We start from the raw sequence: 20341 nt of genomic DNA on the forward strand, positions 1-20341 counted from the left end.
GCCAGGGACAAACTCTAAGTGACTGTAAGGAAATGTTCCCATATAATAAAGAGGTACTGAAATTTCGATCAGATGAGAGTTGGCCCGGCGGCTACTGACCTGTTGCCACTGTCACGCTAGAATGCATTGATCCCTACTGCTCTCGCGCCTTGGGGGTGTTAAGCCTCACACAATTCAAGTGCAGCGAAACAAAAACTTCATACTCACTCCTACCTACGGCTTAAAAACCAATTGAATGCTCGCCACAAGTATTGAGGTACTGGGCCTATTAAACTGAGAAAAGTAAAGAAAAGGCCACATACATATTAAACTGTTTGTTTCCCGACTCGTTGCAAGCGCAAATTGTTATGAAAGGTCAGGAGTATTTATTTAAAACTGATATTCTAAATACTCTTTGAATGGCTGGATACCCTAAGGAATCCTCGGGCGTCTCCCCGTATGTTTGGTTGTTTTCTGAAATTATAGCTGCCTGAGGTTAAAAATCTGATGCACGTTTGCTTGGTGACTTAATTGGAAAAGTTTTTATTATAATGTTCTTTTGTGGGTTTCAAACTCGGAAAAATAAAATGTTGGCAAAGTGGCTGTGAAATATGGCGCCTTTTTTAAGAATGGTTTTTATTTTATCCTCTTTTGTTAGGTAACACACTCAAGGCTGCGGTTTTAAACATATATTTCCGTGCATAAATCATACTTTTGCTTGCGCATGCGTCTCTCGGGAGAGAGAGGAAAGAGACTTAAGAAAGAGACACTCATAAATATAAAGGTCATTCTTTGAATTTCCTGCTTAACAGTGAGGATCTCAGAGGGAACGGAATTCTGCTTTTCACACATCATTCATTGCTTTCCATTGATTGCCACCAAAAAGACCACGGGATATCTATTTACTGAGTTCCTGCAGATGAGAATTTAAAAGAGTTGCAAATTGTTTCCATAGCAGAGGGGCGTTTTTTACATAAGTGCTTCTTTAAGCTAAGTTGCTCGAAAATCTTCTGCGGTTTCTTTTCGAAATGAAGTCTTCCTGGATCTTGCTCAGTTTGCTTTGTTTCATCGTGGTGTCTGGAAAAAGCTACTGGCATAGATCAAGAAATTCAGGTAGGTAGGTCTGTTGATATGTTTACGCAGCTTTGCCTTGTTTGGTTTTATCCTTTAAAAAAATAACGATAAACAAAGATTCTTAAAGACACAAACGTTTATCGTAGTCATTATCAACGTGGCGAGTTAAGCACCAGACAAGAGCAAGTCCGCAGTGAAATAATGAGTGTCTATTCTTGAGACTGGAGTGTTTCTTTCCACCAATGTAAATTAAACAACCCCAAAGAAATGTTCTGGTGCATTCCTTTCCACTTGGATTTGTCTTAAGTAGATTTGGACTCAAGTGATTTAGTGATTTAAGGAGGGATTGGCACTGTTTCAAAGTGAATCAAAGAAACAAAGATAAAAAATATAATTGTAAGACCATGAGGAACAATGTATGAAGAAAGTCGATAACAGGATGAATTGCTTGATGTTAACAAGATTGTGTTTGTCAGTATACAAATAAGAGGTTGCAGATCGCTTCTATCACCTTGTTAGGGAAGCCATTATTGATCGTTTTGTAGAGTGGAATGCTTACTAAAAATTGGTTAATGTTTCAATGTTTCTTTGCTATTCTTTTGTTTAGAAATTGACGTCTCAAAATCTCCCATCACTGTAAAAAAAATTCTCAGTAAATGACACCCCGTATGTTCATAAAATAAAAATAATAATAATAAACTACAGTTACACTTAATTCCGTAACTTCACTTATTTTATGGTGCCGTCGATTGTTGATTTTGTTGTTGAGGTATAGCAATTTCTTGGTACGCGATTGTAACATATCACTATTTCATTCAAATCTGCTTTCTTGGATGAAAGGCTGGGTCAGATTTCCGGAGAATCTGTAATTAGGAAAAGGTCGTAAACTTCAATAAAAGCCTTCACATGGCATGCTGTTGCTGTTTCAGTTGTTGATAATACTGATGACAGACTAATGGAGAAGACCGCAAAACATGTTTTCCAACAGATTCAGCCAATTCCTCAGTTCCTTAGAGGGACACCTAATCGCTGAGAGCTCACAGAAATGTCTTGCACCTACTCATCAAGTTTTATCATTATCATTATTATTATTATTATTATTATTATTATTATTATTATTATTAACTATTTTCCTTTTACAAAGGCAGTGTTTGTAATACTGAAGCAATCCAGTGTTACAGTATTACAGAAACCCAACATTATCCCAGTTTCGACTGTGGAAGACTTCCTTCCTCCTCCTCCCTCCACATGATTCTGCGGTATTTGGTATAGATCCGAACGACCCAAACACTTATAACCAAAGTCAGGGTAGGCGAGGTGAACGATCAACCAGGTTGCGTACATGGATTTTCAGATCGCAATCCAAAATTGGTTGGTTCCTAACTTGAATAGAAAAAAAAACGGTTTTCGATCTCAGACTACATAGGATTTGGATTGGTTACAAGGAACTCTCCATCTTCTCTTGACTCCAATTCTCCAATACAGTTGAATATCTCCAAAACGACCACCTTGGGGACAGGAGAAAGTGGATGTTGTAAAGAGAGGTTTAAACAAGAGTCAATGTATGTACTGTCTACCAAAAACGTGGCCGTTATAGAGAGGTGGCCGTTAGTGAAGGTTAGAGGGTTATCCTGACCTCTAATCTTAAGTCAATCAACGCCGACGGCACAGGGTGCCTGTCTTCATATTTATAGTTCTCTATAGCACATATAGCACAATGACATGATTTTTTTAGTATCTATTTAAGTAATTTCCAACAAAAGTTATTTCGGTTTGGCTTCTCAATTGGCTTAAAAGTCCCATGCTTCCTATCAGCCATTCAGAAGTAAGGCCACTAGCTCTGCTCTCTGATTGGCTAACTGTATTTCCCTCTTGCTCTGATTGGCCCATTTGATTGTCTTTTCCCATTTCTATCCGACAAAGCAATTTGGTTCTGTTTCTGGTTGTCGGTACTATCCATGAGTGAATTTAGTACTCTTTATTAGTTTAGACAACCAAGGGCAAGCAAATTATCAAGAGAGCTATGTATCTTAAAGGGCGTGATACCACAAAATATCTTAAAGGGACGCGAAGTCTTTTGATAACATCATTAATAATTGTTGAATCTGATATTTCAGATCCAGTTGCTCCGGAATGGGATAAACTGTCAGGTATATTAATCACTCGATAGATACTTAAAGAAAAGTAATTGCGAGGAAATTTCCATTTCCGTCATTTCCGTCCTCTTTGTTTAATCATTATCAGCATAATCAATTAATCAATGGTTTTAAAAACCCCTGTCTACCTTACATCCCTTTAAAAACCAGACGCGGAGTTAGGATTTAAACATTGACTGATTTCCTAAACGAGCGAAGGCGCAAGCTTCTAGGGGGTCCGGGGCAGGCTTCCACAGGAACGTTTTTGGATTTTTAACTCCTAAATTCACCTTTCCTGGGTTTCCAAGTCATTCAGACAGGATATTGGCCAGATTTCAATTGGGAAAGTGTTTTTTATTATTAAAAATATATTTGTTATGAGAAATCTGACGGTAGAAACCAGAGTGAATCCACGCCTGTAAACCCTGGATGTCCATGACCTTTACACGAGTCTAACTGATAATAATTCAATAAAATTATACGGAAATCTCGCTCCGAACCTGAATGATTGATTAGGTCTTATAGGAAGTTGGCCGTTTCCCGTACCGTAAGAGTCTAAAATTTTGGTCCGAACGTGAATAAATCAATTCCGTGTAACTATCCCTACACCCCCATTTAAAGTCTGAGGGAAAAAATTGGAATACGATCCACATATTAAAAAGAACCTGTTTTCCAATCGCCTCCTTGCATGAAAGTTTGGCAGTTCTGTCCTGAATTGTGGTTGCCGAAATGGATTGTGCCCCATGACTATATGACGAATACAAAAAAACTGGTGTTTAGTTCCTGTTATAGATTCTACCCCGGCTAGGGAATGCAACACAAAAAGTCAAGGTGGTTTCATTAACTTAGTCAAAGATTGTCGCTGTCAACAAGGGATTAAATTTATAAATTTCCCACGTACACGCAAAGAAAGAGATCATTAGCGCTATTATTTAATCTCTGATGAGTTTTATCTTGATTTAGTAACATGGTTGAAATGGGAAGAACTTCCACTGACTGTACGTGATGCTGTTGATAAGGGATGGACTTTACAAGACAAATGCCAAGGTAACGGTTCATTTATAACAGAGGAAACACAAGCTAGTAGGAAATGTTTATACACACTTTCAGGATTAATAAACCCTTGATTTCCCTTTTTTCAGACAACTCGTATTACCGCGGTAACCGTTACGTTCGCGACGGAAACATTACAGTGATGTTGCTATTTGATGAAAACAATAAAATAGCAGGGATACAAACAGGAGTAAGTAATTTCCGTTTCATCTGTATTCCATTTTAAACGTGTTTTATTAGCCTGAGAAAACAGCCAACATTTCGCGACGCTACTCGTGGTTTCCCCCGCGAAATGACGTCTGAGTAACGAGCGCAGAAATTCCAAACTGATGACGTGTCACTACCTAGATCTGGGTGGTGCTTCTGATTGGTTGAAAGGGTGGCACGAAAAATCAGAAGCACTACCTACATCTGGGTAATGACGCGTTCTGCGCTCGTTCCTCAGACGTCATCCCGCGGTTAAACCAGTGGTGGTGTCGCGAAATATCTGCCGTTTAACAGGCTACTTTTTTATTTGAAGATACACACACTCACCGCGGCTTTTAATAACAACATCAGAGCTCGTAGGCTCGTCAACACCATGCTAGGACTATCCTGTACTCCTCGGCCCATCTGTTCGAAGGCCAGTTAACGCAGAACTGGGCTGACTGTAGAAAGTCAAGGTAAGAGGAGGGGAGGGGGGGAGGGGGGGAGAGGTCTCTTCTCTTGTCTTTACCTGACTCACTCAAACGTTTTTCCACTGCTCTAAGTCCCGGACATTTTGAGACCAAAACTGGCGACCAAAAAACTGCGCAAAAAAGTTCATTACTGCTGATTAGATATTCAGTCCGTGGACCAATTGGTAAGCTCCCGTTGGTAATTTGCAACTTATCAGAATGGTAATACCAAGTGAATTTTTCCTGAATTAATTTCACTGGTGTATAATCATTTAATTTGAGTGAGCTTATTCAGATTGACAGCAGCAAAGATAACACAATTATTATAGAGTCGTTAATACCATATAAAGATTATTTTGTTGATATGTGTGTTACTTTCGACAGATTGCGAAATCAGCTTTAGGTGTTAAAAAAGGTTTACCGTGGAAAGAGGAGAATGGCAATTACATAATAACGGCTTACTTCAAAGATCCAAGTCTAATTTGTTCCCACAGACCCTCGCAAGCCAAATATATCGGCGACCGACTTTTGATTCAGAAAAGTTCAACTCCGTATGAGTTCATCCATGTGCCTTTGCTTGAAGATGGACTATTTAAAAGCGCATGGACAGAGGGTGAATGCTTTTGGTCAATGGGTAAGCTTGCACGGATCTATCTGCGTTTTAATCCACTTCATCTTACATACGTTAAGGGAACTCGAGCCGAAATGCGCCCCGCAGTTGTTTCAGGGATGGTTACTGGAGACGCGCCAGTCAACTATTCGCCAATTTTTTCCCCTTTCCTGAGTTACACTCCAAGAGATCTTTGCGAAACTTACCTCGATAGGCCAAGTTTCCTTCTCATGTCTCAAATGCTTTGGGTAGTTATTGAGTTTAACATAATACTAAGCAGCCTTTAGAAAGCGAGAGGGCATCAGCTCTTGAATATGGTGAATCGCTGGTGGTAATTCCCAATTACACAGAGAGCAACGTCTCATCAGTGGGAGCTCATATGGAATAAACGAGCAAACTGGCCAGCTATTTCCCAATTTCTCTTTGTTGCAAGTGGAGCATGCGCAACACATTTACGTGCATACTGAAATCAATTGTTGGCTTTTCTTTTTAAAGGAAAATTGTACTGGTATGACCTGGCAAACGTTGCTGATTGTGACTCCGTCTTCCCTGTGTTTCTAATGTTCACCAACGGCGTGCTGAACGGTTTTGGCTGGGTTCTTCCCTATAAAGTTGACAATCCACGATTTGTACATCCTACTAAAGAGTCGTTTCCGGTACGTTAAACAAAATTTAACTAAGTGTAAGACCGATCTTAGGCAAATATCTCGAGTCCTCAGTATATAAAATTGACGAATTTGAAACAAACGTCCACAGCTGAGTAACAATGAAAGAAGAAAATAACAACAAATAATGACCTCAACTTAACCCGGTTTACAAATATGAACAAAACACTCCAAATAAGCTTTCAAAACTCCCAGCCTTTGCTCTTAGAATTCTTTCAATCGCCTCTGAAAAATACAGGGCTGGCACAAAATGGGAAACAGGTGAGCTCCGATTCGGGTTCTTAGTAGATACTGTAGTAGCATGCCCTAATCAGTTTTTCTTCTTAATCGGGACTATTACTCAGCAACGAATGGATTGGCTTTTGTTCAAATTGTCAGACTGATTCCCCAAGACACCAAACTTAGTGGAAATCATTATGATCTTTCGCCCCATGAAAGGGAATCCGGATGCCCGAATTTAGGAAAATCTGGAATCCTGAGCTTTGGAATCCGGAACCCCGTTAACGATTGGATTCCAGATTGCAAGTTCCACTGACAAAGAATCTCCAGAATCCAATACCTGGAATACGAAATTCACTGCGTAGAATCCAAAACCCAGAGCTGCCTTCAGTGGATCCCCTTATAAGGGGCGTGTTTGGTTGGTTGGTTTTGGATAATAAAAACGGTGTAAATCATTAAAATAAAAGTGAAAAAAGTCTTTGAGTCCGCACTTAAAACAGGACTATCTCTATAGTACTGAACGTCCGAAAAGTAGACCTTTTCATGAGCTATACTCTGAGTGTTGTCCTTATTTTTCTTTGTATTTCTTAATTACAGTATCTTTTTAAGAACGCCACTGTACCCGATTGTTTTTGGAACACTGGTTATCTGTCCTTGATGCACGTCTACTTAGATTCCAATCCATTCTTCAACATTTGCTAGATGAACTTCCGCGGAAAAAGCACAAAGAGGAACGGCGTTTGTTACTCTTTAAGTGTTAGAAAGAAATCCCATATTTCTGTAGATGTTCAGGACCCGAAATAAAACAATGAAATAAACATCAATTATAAGTAGTTTCCATTTTGCTTGGCCTGGGTTGGGGAAGGGCGCATTTTTTGCCTACGGGATTGTTTAGTTTCATTTCCGGCTCTAGGCTTCTTCTGTTTTCGTTGCAGCTGTTGTCAGTCTTGTTTTCTGTTTAGGTTTGTTTGTGTTCATACGGTTGTTTTAGGATTCTTTTAACCTTGACAGTAGGAGTCTCCAGATTGGACCATGAACGCGATATTGAGAACCAGTAAATGCTCTTGACGGACAGTCTACACATTCACTCTTGTTTCAACCACTCTACAACGGTCATTTTCTTCTGTTCCCAAGTTGGCAGCTGTAGACAGGTTCAACTGTATTCTCTTAGTAGTCAAATTTAAACCTTGCAAACCAGAAGTTTCATGTTGCAAACAGTAAAAATTGATCTTATCTTCTGTATTAACTTGCTTTAAGCTCAATTGGGTATTGGCCTTACAAGACATGTGACAGCAAATTTAAACGAAAACAGGTGACGAGAATAATATTTTTAAAAGTAAACGAACTTCCGTAAGTTGAAAGTAACTCTAAATTGGACTCAGACTGAGTTTATCTTTACTATTGCAGTTGACAACCACGTTGAAATAACAGTTTGAAGATTTTTCTTTTTTCGGTCTTGCCCTCCTTAATCCTATTTTAACACATGCTATATTGTCTATATTCAAGCAAGTTCGAAAACCAATTTCAGCTTATTTCTACTGATTATAATTGTAGATTAGTTCCTTGTATTATGTATTTTTTGCATATGTTGATAGTTACCGGACCACCTTGCATCAAACAAATTAAAAAACGAAACAATATAATCGATTAAAATTTTTATCTTTCCATTTCCTTGGAACATGTTGTCTTCCTTCCAAAAATTTATATTTCAAGCGACCATTTCCTGAAATTAAATGACAAAAATGCTTGGTTTTCCTGTGCTGCTTCTTCGTTGTGATGGAAACCGAGTCAAATATTTACGATTTGCATACGTAGTTTCTAACAACCAAGAGAACAACAAACCTTGTGATCGCGTGCCGCCTGTACGTCACAGTCAATTAATCACGCGGTTATTCACCTACTTGGTCATATCTAGTTCATTTGGCAAGCGAGATAAGAGTTGGGATTAGTTGAAACACTGGCTGTGTTACTTACTCAGATACTTAACGCCATGGTGCAGTTGGAAGGTGAATTAGTGAAGAACCAAAACCTCGAACTCGACAAAGATTACCTCGTTCTTGCAAGTATCGATTCCTCATCGGACGACGACGGCCAATGCGACGAAAACGATGTCTTCAACACAAGTTGCCACGGAAGTCATTTCAAACGAATGAAGGAGGAACCGACACAGTGCGACGAATATGCCATCAAGCGAAGAAAGCTTCACACACAACTAGACTTGATGAATTCTATACTCATGTCCATGTCGTTCGGTGGGAACGTTACATTCTCTGATGAACTATTCAGTGACGGTTCTGCTTCACGCAATAAACGAACAGTGTCAAGGAAATTGCCAACCAAACGACTGGCCGCACGAAAAACGAAAAGCAACAACCACTGTAGATAGAAGAGGTCATACACATTCTCGCGATTGCGATACGAACACAGCAAAAGGAGATACCAAGCAAAAGAACTAAGGGAAGTCGGCGAGTTTATTGACAGCGAAAAGCATAAGTAATGGCCATCGAAGTCTCCAAAACACTGTCAAAAACAAGTAGGAAACTATCATGAACTTGAACAAATAGCTAGAAAATAGAACAGTAGCAAAGAACCGATGACTTATGACTACCTTAAAAAACAATGTTACCAAGAAGAATTAACAGATGAGATAATAAGACCAAATTTAGCTGAAAAAATCTAATAATTTGTACAGTATTTCTATGACAAAAATTCTAATTATATATTGGAGAAAAAATATTTATATGCTTATTTATTGTAAAAAAAGGCTAAGAGATAGATTTAAATGAAAGAAACAAGGAAGATTGTAACTACATCAGTTTTAGCAATAAAATTATTCCATTGTCAGAAAGCTAAGAGTTGTTTTGAGTCGCATGCAGTGCTGGTTCTAAATCGTAAGACTCTTTTCGGGTATTTCCAACGATGAAATCTAAGTCGCGACGATCGCTATTGATGAAACGACGATTAAGTTTTAGAGTAAAGCGACGATCTCATTGCGATTCCGATCAATTTGAGTTTGACAACGTTAATCCTGCGCTGACGGCAATGAAATCTGCCAAAAAGTGTGCTGCCGCTTCAGAGTTTCTGTTTTTTTTTATTAAACCTGTTCTTTTTTTATATTTTCTCATTTCCGTCGTCGAAGTCCTCGTCGTGGTTGCTTGGGCTCGCTGGCAGGATTATCCCGGGCCCGCAAAACATTTCTTGATATGCGACAATTTTTTGCTGTGAAAAATCGACGATTTGATGGCCAAAAACGCGCGACGAAAACAACGTCCGCAGACTGACCCAAAGAGAGCCTCAGTCATGCCCTAATATATCAGCAAATTAATAGGAAACATCGCTTGCATCTACCCAGGACTGATTACTTAATATTCTTTTAGGTCCAGCAAAAAATGTTATATAGCCTAGCTCATTGGATCCTCTGAAAAACCATCTTTTGGGTGGTTTGCCTTCAGAAAACGTCATATTTAGATATTGAAGTTTTTATATTTTTGCGAAGTAAATACACAAAATTTAGCCAAGCACGTTACCAATACGCGTAGAATTATTTTAATCCTACTAAACACTGTTTTGTGGTAACGTAAATTAAACGCATCAGTTCATGTTTTGTTTTGCCTTAACTGTGTTGATATGATGGTCCGCTTGTTACGTTGCCCATGGAGATGAGTAGTAGCCTTGACTTTGCACAAAGAAACTCATTCAATACGCAACCATCGAAACGAAACAAAACATTTTTTTTGTACATGACTATATTGAGCGAAAGCATCAAATGACTTCAGGTGGTCTTTATTAAGAATGTTCGAATAGTTTAAACGGATTTTTAGCATCTTTTTTATGCCTTCCTAAGTTTGTTCTTTCGTTTCGGTCCTAGTTACCGAAAGAAGGCACTGGTCACACTTAAATAAGCTTTTCATTTACAGTAATTGTATGGACTCAGACAGATAGATTCAGATGAACAGCGTATATTAAAAGAGTATACTTAGTAAACAGCATTTTAGACTTGTTGGTTATACTGAGTGGCATGATGTGGCTGCCTTTTATACATAAAAACACAGTAATAAAAAGTTGCTGTTGTTAAAGGTAAAAGACAGTATCATTTCCAAATATACCGTCTTTCGTGATGTTGCCATGCAGAAATGGCGTGTTTTGTAAAGGGTTAAATGTTAATTTAAATGTCGCCACCTGCATGAATGCAATATTAGTTATGCACGCAAGTCATTTTTTTTCCATTAACCAAATCAAGATACCATTAATTCGGTTATAAGGCTCCTACCAAATTCAACAGTACTAAATATTATGATGTTAATACTGATGATGTTGATCATGACGTACCTAACCTTATCGTAGTGTTATAATGACTATTTATAAAAGCAAATATTCGACAATTATTCCACGAGTGCGCGTTGGATAGTAGATGGTAGATGGTATAAGCTGCACCACATAAGACGCTAGTCACCAATGGATAGGGACATTTTCCGAGGTTATAGGCCAAGGCACCCCAAGGCCCTTATGTTATCAAGAAATTATTTCGTTTAGTAACAGGTCGTAGTCTTATCTGAGGGGATGCATAAAATTTATCGTTCAAAATAATACCGCCAATCAAGCCTCTCCGAACAGGGTCGTTTCATGAATAACTTCCAGTTCATAAGCGGGGATGGGGGGCGGGGGGAGGTTGAAATTTTTTCAAGATACTTACAAACACGTACCTAGAAATTAAAGCTGTTTTATACTCGTAAATCGTTCATTAAGCTTGTACTCTTAGATACACCAGTCACACTAACAGTATACATTGGCAACCAGTCCTGTCAGTCTCTTAATGATAGCTGCTGTCATATGTGTGTTACGAGGTAGTTTAACGTATACAAGGGTGCACAGTAATCGTCAATAGTGTTGGGAAGGCTGCTACTTTTTATACCTCTTTTTTTCTTGGTCCCCTCGCCACTGGCCCAATGTTGAATAAAACCGTGAATATTTGAGCAGGTAATAGTTCTATATTGCAACATTGAATAGGGGGGACAGGGGTTAAAATGATCGAAGAAGACTTTGTAGCAATAGTACCGATCATAGAGAGGCCCGTTAGGGGAGGGGACCAAGGCGAACCCACAAATTGAATCTCAAAGAAGCCGAGCACTTTTTCGCCGTCGAAGAGCATTAATCTAAAAATATACCATCTAACCGCCCACTAACTGAAGTCAGTTAGTGACAGCGTTGTAAAATATAAGACGGTAATTTCTTCATGTCAGTTTCTTGTGAAAATACAGAAAGTCTGTTATGTTGCTGCTTTTTCTCAAAGTAGAGATACTGCAGATACAAAGTCAGGCCCTCTAAGGTCATCCAGATTCCGGAATCCGGGAAACATTTTGTTCGTGAAATCCGGAACCCTCGGCTTTGGAGTCCGTAATCCAAATCAAGAAATCCGGGATCCAAGTTCCACTGACAAGGAATCAGAATCTGGCAGTACCTCGAAACCAGAATCCACAGCCTGGGATCCAAGACTGCCTTGGATTACCTAACATGGGGCGAACCAAGGTAAATCAGTGGTAAAAAATAAGCGCAAAGCGGAGGATATTTTGTTGTAATAAGTAATATTAGCCCTTTTCTTGTTGCAAGACATAATTCCATGGTTGGAGGTTTGGGTAACTGGATGACTGATTGCGAGCAACATAAATCATCAGGCGGCTTCCGTGTTACGACTCGATTACGCCTTTCCACAGGCCGCAATGGTTGCTACTCGGGACGCGAGAGATGACGAATTAGACGAGGTCTGCAAGGAATATTTTAAAACTTGGTAAAAATAACAGAAACTGGAAAGACTTCAAGTGCTGTGTGTACACACCTGAACACGAAACGTACGCACCTATACTAGGGGTAAGTGTAGAAACTTTTGATCTTCTATAAAGCAACAAAGGCAACAGAGAGATCATGAAGGCTTGTTGGATCATATCACAGCTTATTGTTGAAACTAATTTGGACTTCTGACACTTTTCTTATCAGCCTTGTACCCAGGGCCCACTCTCTTCTTTCCCTTCCCCAGCTCGGGTTGGTCCGTGAAAAGGAAAACGAAAGAGCCTGGAAACAAGGTTGTTTTAGTAGTAGTTTCCTGTTGATTTATTCTCTTTTATAAGTTTTTAACCAAAAAGACTGACGTTTTATTCATTTATTTTTCTCTCCACCAAGTATTACATGATTAAAATGATCCTCATCATCGCAAACTACTTGGAATATATGATAACTTTAAACTGATACATTTAGGTGCAGTTGTTGTTTGATACAAGGCACTTGCTGGGTTTCACTTTTGTAGTATTAATCAAATTCCAATTATTAAATAGCTATCTACTTTGTTCAGGAACAGTCAACCTTCTCAAGGCGGAAGGCGCACAGCCGTACCAAGAGAGTTATGACCCTACCTTAGGTTGAAAATTCTCACAAGGGAGTGTCAAATATACGTGCATGGGTTCTCGGCCGCAAATTTAGTAAACTGTTGCTACCAATGAAGAAATTCCCCTCGCCTGAACAATGGAAATTCATTGATGAAGCCTGCAGGCTTTGTACCTCAGAAATATCGTCAGCGGCCAAAGCTGAACTAGAGACTGGAGAATCGACTGATGAAACAGACAAGAAATCAAACTCGAACAGGTTGGAAGCAGGAGAGATGTTGACGCCAGGTTGACAAAGCAGACGGTTGAGGGTTTGGCATGGTAAACGTGACAACGATCGCGCATATGAGATGATCTCTGGACCCGTCCCAGAAAGGTCGCGCGGGCAAAGACTCAGGGACGCGAAAGTAAGCTGCCTTGATGCTCTTGATGAGCTGTGTGCATTCACCACTATCATCATCATCATCAGCCTCAGCATCGTCGTCATCATCATTACTGCCAGTGTGTAAAGGCTTCATTGTTGAGTTTCGGTTTTTCTAAAAATAAAGTATAAGAATAAATAATAATATAATATGAAGGGAGCATAAAGTCAAGTGTGTAGTTTGTAAGTGGTGAATGGCTTATTGTTACTTATGACAAATAAAAGATATTCGTGCCTGTAGCCTCTTCATGACATCATATCATGATTGCCTTCTATTGTTTGAAAACATTGGTCAATCTATAGTTTCAGCAAAGCCCATAATGCACATTGTTTACTCCTCCCACCCTCCCCCCGCCCCCCAAACTTTTGCATGAACTGTACTGTGTGGCACGAAAGTTTTGCGGGTGTTTATTTTTGCAGATTGGTGATGTTTGGTGTGTTGCGGGAACTAATTTTTGCGATTAGGACAGATTGCTTTTTCTTGCTGGGAATTAAATTTTGCGATTTTCAGAAAGTACCCAGTATCCAGCATTGATAATATTTTCGTTTTTGTTAACGTACAATAGAAATACATATTACAATACTATGGTATGCGTAAGGAGGGAAGTTGTAATTGAACAGACACGATTTCTTAGTGCTGTATTTTTGTATAGGGTTAGGGTTAAGGTTATTTACTCTGGGGTAAATTTTTGCGGGAAAAATGTTTGCGGTAATTTTTATTTGCGGGAACTTATTTTTGCCGATCGCTGGAAAAATCGCAAAAATTAGTGTTTCCTTGGAGAGAAGAGCACGTGGGCCGCAAAAAGCCAGTGTAAAAGGTTGGAAACACTTACCAGAGATGACTTGTATTTTACAGAAGTTTTCCTCTTTAATGACATTAATTCCTCCTCTGTTCGCGTGAGGCGTTCTTTCAAACGTTGAGTTTCTGCGATGGCCATTTCTTGACGAAGGTTATACTCTTTAGTCTCCATAACTAATCTTTTTAGAGTTTCGTCTTTCTCTTTCAGGGCTTCCCGTAACTGCTGGTATATCAGCTCTCTTTCACTTCGAGCTTCAAATTTCTCGTTTATGGCTTTAATCATTTCTTTACCGTGAAAGTCGCACTGCTCCTTGTATTTATTGACAAATCCAGTAAGTTCGTCGTTTTGTGCTTTGACATTCAACTCTTGCTGTTGAGAATTTGCCAGCTCGAATTTCAGCTCTCGGATTTGTTTTCTGAGCTGAGAACAATTGGCCAACAGATTGTCATACCTCTTTTGCAATTCCTTCTTATTCTTCTTCTCGATATCAAAGCAGGCTTTCAGGGCTTCAGACCATTCTTTAAGCTCACTGAACTCCGCTTCCGCTTGGTCCTTCTCCATCTGAACTTTGTGCAAGCTTATCTTCAGCTTCTTAGTTCGATCCAAGCTACTTCGCTGGAGGGCTATCTCCTCTGCAAGAATAAGGGAATGCCTTCTTTCTTTCTCGTTGTAGTGCATTAGCTCTTCATTTCTTTTTCTCTCTTCTTCTAACTTCTTTTTTAATTGTTTCGCTTCTTCTTCTGATGTCACCAGTTTCATCAGCACCGCCACAAGCCCAAGAAACCAACCACCCATGGCATTCTCGAACTCTTTTCTCTGAACACTGGCGTCTTCTTCAAATTTCTGCGCAGTGTTTTGCGCTTCCTCTGCTCGTTCGACTGTCTTTCTTAGCTGATCCTCCATGGTCTGTAAACGTTTGAAGTCCAGCTCCCGATCAGCAGTGACCTTACAAAGAACCTTACTTTGCTGTTGATTTTCTTTCAGTAGTTGGTCATATCTTAGAGTCATCTCCTGCAAGTCCCCTACAGCTCTTCTCAAATGGTTACCGAGAATGTCCATGTCACGTTGAGGGTCTAGGTCTAGGATGCCAGGGTAACACATTAAGTTAATTGATGCTTGATTAAACTTCAAAATTCCCAAGATATGATTAGCAATCCGCCATTCTCCATTATGCAAATCATCATGATTTGCATAATGAAGGCGCCGTGACGTAAATGACTAAATGTCTACGCGAGTTAGTTGCACGTGGCGGTGACCAACTCGAAAGCCTCAGCTTCTTTGGTCACTACGCACATTTCACCTTTGCTAATTTATGTAATTTATTGTTCTATTTTTTTCGTACTTCTGTGATGTATTGTAATTTTTGTAGTAACCTCTTCAAATAGTGCAAAGAATAAAAAAATCTGAAGTGAATCTGAATCTTTCTGGCTGCTGTACATTTTATTTTACACTAGAGAGGAGAATTTGGGTTTATATCAAAAGTGCACGTTCTGGTTGCTATATTTGCCAATTCTCATTATCTTTCTGTTGAAAAATGTATTGTATATCATAAGGAGAAGTTAGTTGCTGATCACTTCTGGGGTTTAAAGTATTTAGGGACAATGCAGGAAGTTGTAGTTGTCCTTGAAGAACTCAGTATCAACAACAAAGTGATACACAATTGCGAAACAAAACACCCGAAAAACAAGTTTTGTCAGAACTGAAACGTTTGTTATTGACACCTGTCGTACAGTTAACCTTCTCATAAAAAAATTATTTTACCTGTCAACACGGACATGCCACTGACTTCATTAATGATGGGATTCTCTCCTGTTTGATGTAAAAAAAAACAACAACAACACTTAAATAGTTTTCTCTAATGTTCTTCGCTTGGTAATTAAAAATAAGGCACAGCTAGCCTTTAGAGATAATAAGGCGAATCTTGAAGAAAAGATTGAAATAATAATAATAAATAATGATAATAACTATATTACACAACGAACGAAAAAAATTGTCTAAGTCTCCCTTCAAAGGTGTCTAAAATAGAGCCATAATAGATTTCTGTAGTTTTTATCGTATAAGGTGCTGTGAACCCACGCGCTGAAATGAGTCACAGAAAAGGCTGAAGAAGTTCTGCGATAAGACTGTTCAGGCCAACGCTGCATGTGCTCAAATGGATAGAAACTGAGGCTGAATCAGCTTTTGGGTCCCTAAGGCCGGGTAAATGAGTGGTTCTTAAGCGGTAAAACAATGTGTGTGAATTTACAGTGTAAGTGAACACTTGGGAGCTAGCTGGCCAAACCCAAGGGACTTCCAATATGTGTTTGCAAGAGAGCATTATTCCCTCTTGGTGCTTGCTATATCGTTCACACGATACCCGATAACTTTTCGTGCCGACAGGAAAAATCATTCGGTATCGGTATAAACACCTATCTGGTATGTGAGACTAGCTCCACTTAAGAGATGGGCAGGGGGCAACTTTGTGTCGTAACAGAAATTGCGTCAAAACCACCGTTCTTGTGTGAACAGAATGAGAGCGCAAACGCAATCTGGTGAGTGTGAACATTTAGGATAAATATCCGTTTCGAGCAGTCTCTTCCCGTTGTGTAGGGTATCGAGGTTTTTGAATCTTATTGACTTTTTCATATTACTTCAAAACACTGTCTAAAGAAAAACATTTCCTCAGTTTAATAGCTAGGAACCAGAAATTCACATCGTGAATTAACAAGGCTAGAATTTTCCGGTTTTATAAGGTAATGACGACGCGTTCGCTTCCGGAAACATATCCATACTCGATTAGAAAAGTGTTTTAAAAAATACTTATGAATCTGCTGCATCATGTTTCCGCTGATTGTTTTTACTTCATCCTCCAAAAGGAGGAAAGAGGAAAAATAATGCATGACTAAGCTGTTCTGTGACCAGAGTTAGACTGATAAAGACATTCGAGAAATGAACAAGGAAAAGCGGCATTTATAAAACGATATTATAACACATGAGCTTTTTTTTGAAAAGTCTTATACTGATTCAACCAATTTCGTTTTGACATTGATTGGCTTGAAAAGAGTTTAAATTTACCCAAAGGAGAGATGTTTGTTATCTTAAGTGTTTAAGGTCACGCTGCGAATCATGTAAGGCAATTTCAGCCTGTTAACAACTGGTTATAAAATTGACTGAATGCTCAAAATTTTAGACAGCCACAATGTGAATAAAACCTGAAAAAAGCCAAGACGGCATTGAGTAAAGTTGAAGAATGTAGGACTGACTTTAAAAATAAAGTTTATGGTCATTTAAATAACTTCACTAAAGTGTGATTTACAATGATCAGTAATAATCAAATGAACACAGTCGACTCTCTCAACGGGCACCTCTATAAGATGGACGCCTCTGTGAAACGGACACCTAGAGTTGGTCCCTGCCTTTCTTTACTCCATTTATTAAACTCTCTATAATCAGTCCGGAATATCCCTAAATTTAAGGACAGGGCCAACTGGTCACGCGCCACTTTTTAACCAATGAGATGGCGCGCTTGTGTTTATCAACAAACAAATCAAAACATCGCCCCAGTGATCAAAAATTTTCAAAACAACGGACGGAGTCGGACAGAATTAAAGATGAGCTTACAGTACTCGTCTAGGTTTCACATTTAATATTTCAAAGAAAACATGTCATATAAGAGAATAAGAGCATTAATCATTGCAAGGAATGCGAACTGATTCCGGACCGATCGCAGAGGTCGTGGCTTCGCTGGCATGGCTTGCAAGATTTTTGATAGAAGCAAACTCGTCCCGTGTAAATTTAGCCTTAGAGAGAGTGTGAAAATTTGTTGCGATCGTACAAAACAGCATTGGTACTACCTATTAACTTCTACAGGACAAGAATCAAAGAACCAGTCATCATAACAAGAATAGAAAGTAGTTCAAATGTATTAATTTTTCTTGTTTGTTTTTTTGTGTTGTTTTGTGTTGACTTCACGCATCTGGTGCTTTCTTTGCTTGCTGTAGTACCTGCAATGTTTTAATTTTATCCCAGATAATCAGTGCATGTTCAATGAGTAGCGAAATACAGCCTTTACAATTGAGATTCTCCTTGTTTCTTTGATTGTTTTTTAACGCCGGATGAACATTTGGAGAATCCAACAACATTAAATCTTTCCAGATTAGTGAATTTCAGAAACAAAGCGGTTAGTATCTACCTTGCGCTTATGATCTTCAATTTCATCCCCGCAAATTCGGCAAAGTGAGGCGAGATGTTGGACGTGAATATCCATAAGACTAATAAAGTTGTTTTGGCCTTGAAAAAAAAGGCAAAGGCTCGTACTAATGCGAAAAAAAGTAATAACACGGCTTTTGTGAGAAACCCGGGAGTAGAAAACGTACGTGTTTTGGACCTCGAAATTCAAAAATTGTCTACCAAAATTCTAGGTTGTCTGCCACCCCCACATTCAACATGATAAAAGTTAATCGATATGACAATCGAGGAAAAATATCTAGAACTTCGTAAAAATATCTGTGAATCGAAAAAATAATAGATACTTGTTCACCTACCTTGAAAGCCGACCAAAATCTCTCCTATACATCGCGTTGTTTAAAAGATAAAAGAAGAATAAGCCACAAAATGTGTTGAATATTTCACGAGACACTTCCAATATGGCTTCCGATACGCTGTCCACTTAAAAAAATTGTGTATGCCTCATGAAAAGTCTTAAAAATATGCCTGAGAACCTCGAAACAATGACTGATTCTGTCCGACTCCGTCCGTTGTTTTGAAAATTTTTGATCACTGGGGCGATGTTTTGATTTGTTTGTTGATAAACACAAGCGCGCCTTCTCATTGGTTGAAAAGTGTCGCGTGACCAGTTGGCCCTGTCCTTTAATTTAGGGATATTCCGGACTGATAATACGGACATCACCCTCAGAGACGGTCCCTTAGTGTCGGTCTCAAAAGCCGCCTTAGAGAGCTTTATAGAAAGTTAAACGTGCCCGTGACTGGCGGATTTGTTCAATAAAATACTTTCACTTTGCCCCATTTTTAGTTTAGGGCTCCTAATAAACGCAAACAGGACAAAAATTGCTAAATAATCGTGGCCGAGGACCTTTAAAATGGGTGAAATTCTTTTACTCACTTGTTGTTGCTTTTTGACCGGTCAGCACCTCATAAAGCCCTGGATTTAACAGCTGCAAAACATCAAGAAAGTGCACCAAACCGTCGGAATCTTTCGTTTTCAGAATGTCTAGCAGTTTGCTGGCTTTCCGTTCTTTTGTCTTCTCGGCGTTCACCAGTTCGCAATCTTCACTGTCAAATACCTCTTTACTTCGCAAATGATCGAAAAGAAGCGAGCGATCAACACGTAGTTGCTGAACTATTTGCACTCTGTGGCTTTGTAAACTCTCCCAGATTTCATCCATGCTAAAATTCTTTGGAACTACGTACCAACTTTTCAAAGTGTCAAGAACTCCTAAGTGAGACGCAACTGCGAGTTCAAGCCGCCTTTTATTCTGTAGTGATCTGTATAGTTCATCAATTTCAAATTTCCTTCTTTGGTAGAAAAAAATGCCGAATTTCTCAAATAAGGCGGATACGACAAAAAAAGCTAACGGAACAAGTAAGTGTCGTATTGACGTTTGTGGTTTTAATTAGGGCGGTGTGTGGGGCGTTGCCGTGAGATCGCAAGTAAATTTGTTTCTATAACACACAGAGAAGCAAACTTAATTATGCAAGTCTCATTTGTTTCAATGGCACAGTAAAGGAACTCAGAATACGTGTCAGCCGCTTGAATTATAGAACCTGCCTTGATCTGTGATTAAGGAATTCTTACACTTTTAATCAGTATTTTAAGTCAATACGGAAGTAGGATTCTGAACCCAAAGAACACATCCGGAATATTCGAAAAATGAATTTTCACAGTCACGTTAGTATATAAGTGTATGAATGTATGTAAATTCTCTAGAAGCCCATGCATAGCACGTAGAGTTTGCCGAACCAAAAGAACCAAAGTCAATATGGCAACGAGGTCAGTTTGTAACAAAAATCTACTTTCATGCGTTTTTTTGACGTCCTGGTAAAAGTTGGTATAATTAAGCCTGAGTGACAGACGTCGAAAGGGAAGGGGGAGGGTGGGAAATAGCAGGGATATGGGAGGGGGGATTTGGTAAAAAAGAAAAGGCCTTCTATCTTGTCCCTTTCTCGCTTTTCTCCCTATTTCCCCTCCCTACCCCGCCCCACTTTTATTGTGCTGTTACAGTGATATGGGCATCCCCGCGTTTTGGGCATCCCCATTCCCAAAACAGTAGTGATATGGGCATTCCCTGTAACCCTAACCCTAACCCTAACCCAAATCGCAAAGGTAGGCCACGCAGGCTAAGGGTACACTTCAGCA

The 20341-nt window shown here is 39.2% G+C and overlaps 2 protein-coding genes across 3 annotated transcripts; one reads left to right on the forward strand and one right to left on the reverse strand.

Annotated features, from left to right (window-relative positions):
* Positions 1 to 793: 793 nt before the first annotated feature.
* Positions 794 to 7577, forward strand: LOC140941628 (uncharacterized). Its single transcript, XM_073390650.1, has 7 exons — positions 794 to 1092; positions 3171 to 3203; positions 4152 to 4235; positions 4331 to 4431; positions 5282 to 5531; positions 6003 to 6163; positions 6989 to 7577. Exons 1-7 carry the CDS (start codon positions 1008 to 1010, stop codon positions 7091 to 7093), a joined length of 819 nt encoding a protein of 272 aa, XP_073246751.1. The 5' UTR covers positions 794 to 1007; the 3' UTR covers positions 7094 to 7577.
* A 5004-nt stretch (positions 7578 to 12581) lies between these two features.
* Positions 12582 to 19420, reverse strand: LOC140941616 (uncharacterized). Of its 2 annotated transcripts, none has more exons than XM_073390636.1 (4): positions 19088 to 19420; positions 15748 to 15795; positions 14020 to 15065; positions 12582 to 13277 (listed from the first exon to the last, which is right to left on the reverse strand). In XM_073390636.1, the coding sequence occupies exons 1-4, from the start codon at positions 19368 to 19370 to the stop codon at positions 13011 to 13013; spliced, it is 1644 nt and encodes a 547-aa protein (XP_073246737.1). In that variant the 5' UTR covers positions 19371 to 19420; the 3' UTR covers positions 12582 to 13010. The 2 variants fall into 2 exon arrangements, with proteins under 2 accessions (XP_073246737.1, XP_073246736.1); XM_073390635.1 differs by having other exon boundaries at positions 12582 to 13301.
* Positions 19421 to 20341: the final 921 nt, after the last annotated feature.

The sequence above is a fragment of the Porites lutea genome, chromosome 6 (assembly GCF_958299795.1).
Source record: "Porites lutea chromosome 6, jaPorLute2.1, whole genome shotgun sequence".
Lineage (NCBI taxonomy): Eukaryota > Metazoa > Cnidaria > Anthozoa > Scleractinia > Poritidae > Porites > Porites lutea.

What these genes read in the sequence shown, in the direction of transcription:
- LOC140941628 (XM_073390650.1), top strand. Translation starts at nt 1,008, where the DNA reads ATGAAGTCTTCCTGGATCTTGCTCAGTTTGCTTTGTTTCATCGTGGTG. An exon ending in GGAATGGGATAAACTGTCAG is followed by an intron (nt 3,204 to 4,151) that starts GTATATTAATCA and finishes ATCTTGATTTAG; the next exon opens with TAACATGGTTGAAATGGGAA. An exon ending in TAGCAGGGATACAAACAGGA is followed by an intron (nt 4,432 to 5,281) that starts GTAAGTAATTTC and finishes TACTTTCGACAG; the next exon opens with ATTGCGAAATCAGCTTTAGG.
- LOC140941616 (XM_073390635.1), bottom strand. Translation starts at nt 19,370, where the DNA reads ATGGATGAAATCTGGGAGAGTTTACAAAGCCACAGAGTGCAAATAGTT. An exon ending in CGGTCAAAAAGCAACAACAA is followed by an intron (nt 15,796 to 19,087) that starts GTGAGTAAAAGA and finishes TACATCAAACAG; the next exon opens with GAGAGAATCCCATCATTAAT. An exon ending in TAAAATACAAGTCATCTCTG is followed by an intron (nt 13,302 to 14,019) that starts GTAAGTGTTTCC and finishes CTTTATTTTTAG; the next exon opens with AAAAACCGAAACTCAACAAT.